This window comes from Trachymyrmex septentrionalis, unplaced genomic scaffold (assembly GCF_001594115.1).
Source record: "Trachymyrmex septentrionalis isolate Tsep2-gDNA-1 unplaced genomic scaffold, Tsep1.0 scaffold107, whole genome shotgun sequence".
In the NCBI taxonomy this organism is placed as follows: domain Eukaryota; kingdom Metazoa; phylum Arthropoda; class Insecta; order Hymenoptera; family Formicidae; genus Trachymyrmex; species Trachymyrmex septentrionalis.
The window spans coordinates 974,079-978,403 of NW_017304196.1; the positions used below are offsets into that span (position 1 = coordinate 974,079).

The following is a 4,325-nucleotide window of genomic DNA, read 5'->3' on the forward strand; positions in this document are numbered from 1 at the left end:
GAGGCTATTCCATCAGTATCAATTTTTTAAAGTAATATATACAAAAATGTATGATACCAAACAATATTTCTTTGCAGTGACATGCTTATAATTACATTATACAATGTAATTATGTAGTGATTGCTTCTTGAGAGCACAAATACAACTTTTAAATCAGTGCTGGAATTTACTTGCAACTTTCAGCTGATTTTTAGCTTAGTTCTTGTCCTTTACCTGGGTACAGTTCTAAATTCCAATCGGCTGAAAGTTGCAAATAAATTCCAGAACTGCTTCATGTGCTGTTCAGAAACAAACAATAGGGAGTTTTTAACGTGAATCCAAATACGGTGAACTGACCTTAGCATTCACCGTATTTGGATAAACGGCATTCCAAAAACTCTATTATTACGAGAAGTCAATGAAGCTTTGCTTTACCCTATATCCAACCGAGTGAGTTTATAATTATAAATCAAATCATAATCTGATAAGAAAATATAAGTATGGAAAAAATATAAATGTAATATTTCTATCATTTATTGACTCAATTATTCATAAGCCAATATAATACATATATCTTATAATACATGTTATAAAGAATGCTAATGTGAAGCATAATTATTACCATCTAGAATTATTACCATCGGGCATTACTTCTTATTCTTCGTAACCATCGGGCAAAGCATTCATTTTAGGATTATGAAAAAGGCTGTGATTACCATCTCCCCATGGAAATTTCTAAACATAATTATTAAAAAATGGATATTTCTAAACATATTAAAAAATAATATTAATTATAAAAGAAGTAAAAAAGGGCTGTATCTTAAAAGTTCATATCAATTTCTTGCACTATATACACATATATATGCATATTTTGATACCTTGGTTCTTATCCTTAAGTGTGGGTATGCAACAAATTCTGGACGTTCATCATTATGATGTGCCTGATGATTCAAATAGCTATTAACCATAGCCAGAAGTATCACTGGAAAGCCTACGAAATACGAGAGCCTCTTCCACATCAATTGCGTTTGTTCTGTAAAGTACACAGCGTTACCATTATGTAATGTTCATTGATAATATATTTGACATTCTCCATACATTTTCTTTTCATCTATAAAACATTGTATGCTACTATAACATTATTTAAATATAAAGATACTTCGCACTTAAATCTTAATTAATAACAATAAATTTGACAAAAATGGCACTTTGTTGTAAAAAATATTCGTCAAATATGTCGTATGCGACATTGTGCATACAAATACCATTGTATTCAAATATGTAAATAATATATTAAAATTATCAATATTTCTCATTTATATTCACCTGTAACGCCATGAGTATCATTTAAGTTGAATTTAGGACCGGCCGTCGAATATTTTCTGGAAAAGGGGCGAGCGAACTTCGTCCAAGAAGCCATTTTTATTCTTCTACTCAGCTATGCTCAGCTGCTCTTACTTTGGCCAGAGAGAAACCTGAGAGAGGCCATGCCCACTTTTTCCTGTTATCGTCGACGTCCATACACTACCGCCAGTATGTACATACATCCATTTTCGATTTGTGAACTATGCAACTACGTTCATTTTCTGACACTGTCGATAAAATCGTATCGTCGGAAGTGAATATGGTTCGTATTTGTACTACATCTACAGAATAGAAACGGGTTACGTGACATTTTCTCGAAAAACTAGACTGGAAAATGTTGGTACTAATAAAAACCCCTAGGCAACACGATTTTAATTTGTACGGATTTGTAACACTGTTGAAATACTAAGTCCATAAGTTTGTCCATAAGGGTCTCCGTACAATAAAACGAACAGGGAACAGGGAACAAGAATTTTAAATCATTTTCTATCAGAAATCATGTATTGTGGAATACACAGTTTCTGATAAATTGAACTTCTTATTCTCTATTCTCTTATTTCCCTATTCCTTTTATTGTGCAAAGCCTCTAAGTCCATAACCACAAACTTATGGACTTACTACTTCAACAGAACCTAGTTTTCATCGAGGATTTAATCCGGATCAGAATGTAAAAACCAACCAACTACAGTCGAGTATTCTCCTGTTACAGTCAAACGACAAGGGAATGCTCGACTGTAGTTGGTTGGTTTTTATATTATGATTTGGATTAAACCCTCGATGGAAACTAGGCCATTGACTTAGCTGTCTTTTTCCATCATGTTGCATCTGTAAATACGAATCTTTAAACTTGGTACTCCTTGCTACTGCTTGATACTCTTGTTGACTGTCGATTAGTGGACGTTTGATTATCAAAAATATTTTGTTACTCTACGAAAGCTTCAGTAGACAAATTAATTCGCCAAAATGACTATGGCAATGTTGCAACGTCGCGCCAATGTAAATATATAGGATAATTTACGCGATATCGACAGACTATGATCTCAATACTAACTTTAACCTAACTGTGTATTATTATTTCGTGATAAATGAAATTTTTATTTCAGGTAAGGCTGCCACCCGAAGTAAATAGAGTATTATACATTAGGAATTTACCATACAAAATCACAGCTGAAGAAATGTACGATATATTTGGCAAATATGGAGCTATCAGACAAATTAGAGTGTAAGTATTGTGTTATAATTGACTCGGTTAAAATAAAGTTTTAGAAAAATTCGGGCGATTGAGAGCAATAATAGCACAGTAATTGCTGCGTTTGATCTTAACAGTAGTATATTTCCTTTTTTATATTATAAATCGATCGTTTTATAAGAAAGAATAAAACGATTGATTTATGATATAAGAAAGGAAATGTACTATTAAGATCAAATGTATCAATTACTGCACTATTATTGCTCTCAATCGCTCGGATTTTTCTAATTAATATTTGTTTATTGTTTAGAGAGCTCAATTTAGATTATTATTCTGTTTTTTTTAAATAAAGTCTCTCTCTCTCTCTATGATAGTTTAATTAAATTTTGATTCTTGTTTTAGAGGTAACACAGCAGAGACCAGAGGCACAGCCTTTGTTGTGTATGAAGATATATTTGATGCGAAGAATGCATGTGACCACTTGAGTGGTTTCAATGTATGCAATCGTTATTTGGTGGTTCTATATTATCAGAGCAATAAAGCATTTAAGCGAATTGACGTTGATAAAAAAATGGAGGATCTAGATAAATTGAAGACAAAATATAATTTAAATGATGAAAAAAAGTAGTTTGTTAATATTTATAAGAAATATGGAATTGTGGAGCTTACAAAATATTTATTAAAATACAGGATGTATGGTAAGTTTTGACAAAATGCTCGTATGGAGATAGAACAGACTAAATTAAGTTGAAAAGTCCTCATTTTGCTATTTACATAACTTTCTTTTTAATTATCCGATAACTAGAATATTAAAAATCGATATATAAAACGACTTTAAGATACCTTTAAGAATTCTTTAAGAAACATCTTTAAAATATTTTATGAAGAATTCTAAAAGAAATCATAAAGTTGACTTATGCACTGACTTTATCTACTTATTCAACAATCTTTAGAAATTATCTTGTTGACTATTGTGAAAATTGCAAAATGGTTGAGAAATGTTTTTGATTCAGTTTAGTTTGTCTTATCTACACACGAGTGTTTTGTCAAAACCTACCGGACACCTTGTATAATTATATCAATAGTTTATTAATTTTTATATTGTATCAATTAGATATATAATACTTAAGATATGTGAGAAATATCAACTTTAAGTAATGCGAATAAAACTTGTATTTTATATGATACAAATAAATTTGTATATAATTTCCTATAGTTCTTGGCATAATTTTCTTTGCGCTGATTCAGTTTTTATATTTTACAAATATTTCATTTATTTATTAATTCAGTAATAATGTTTTGTAATTTATTTTATCCTTGCTGGTATAAGACAGGTTACATTTTCGAACCTTCTCCAAAAAAACATAGAAAAACCTGATCGAAAAAATGTCGGCGCATTAAAAAGTCGCAATTAATACTATTTTCACAGTCGGTTGCGGAGTGGCATTCCTGCGCTTTCAGGGACTCGAGCACTTGAGAGGATGATATAGCTATAGCGAAATTAAAGCACCACTCACACTGTTTCTTGTAAATGACATATCGTAATATATTGGAATGAAATTTTTAATTTAACTTAGAAGTGACGAATTTTGTTTCATGTTTTTAATAGCCATCTGTTTTATTATTAATTGTAGCCGATGATTGCGATATATTAATTGATTTTAAAGCCATTTTTTTTTCAAACTTGCGAAATTTCACATCAACGCAAAGATATTCATAATAAAATTTTTACAAAATGAAAAATAAAAGAGTTTTTTCGTTGACACGTTTATTACGTGAACAGTTTTTTTTT

The 4,325-nt window shown here is 30.5% G+C and overlaps 2 protein-coding genes across 2 annotated transcripts; one reads left to right on the forward strand and one right to left on the reverse strand.

Moving 5' to 3' along the window:
* Positions 1-491: 491 nt before the first annotated feature.
* LOC108746224 (cytochrome c oxidase subunit 6A1, mitochondrial-like) lies at positions 492-1,437 on the reverse strand. Its single transcript, XM_018482863.1, has 3 exons — positions 1,306-1,437; positions 858-1,012; positions 492-714 (listed from the first exon to the last, which is right to left on the reverse strand). Exons 1-3 carry the CDS (start codon positions 1,397-1,399, stop codon positions 634-636), a joined length of 330 nt encoding a protein of 109 aa, XP_018338365.1. The 5' UTR covers positions 1,400-1,437; the 3' UTR covers positions 492-633.
* Positions 1,438-2,183: 746 nt separating this feature from the next.
* LOC108746254 (splicing factor 3B subunit 6-like protein) lies at positions 2,184-3,161 on the forward strand. Its single transcript, XM_018482906.1, has 3 exons — positions 2,184-2,340; positions 2,448-2,566; positions 2,936-3,161. The coding sequence occupies exons 1-3, from the start codon at positions 2,308-2,310 to the stop codon at positions 3,159-3,161; spliced, it is 378 nt and encodes a 125-aa protein (XP_018338408.1). The 5' UTR covers positions 2,184-2,307.
* Positions 3,162-4,325: the final 1,164 nt, after the last annotated feature.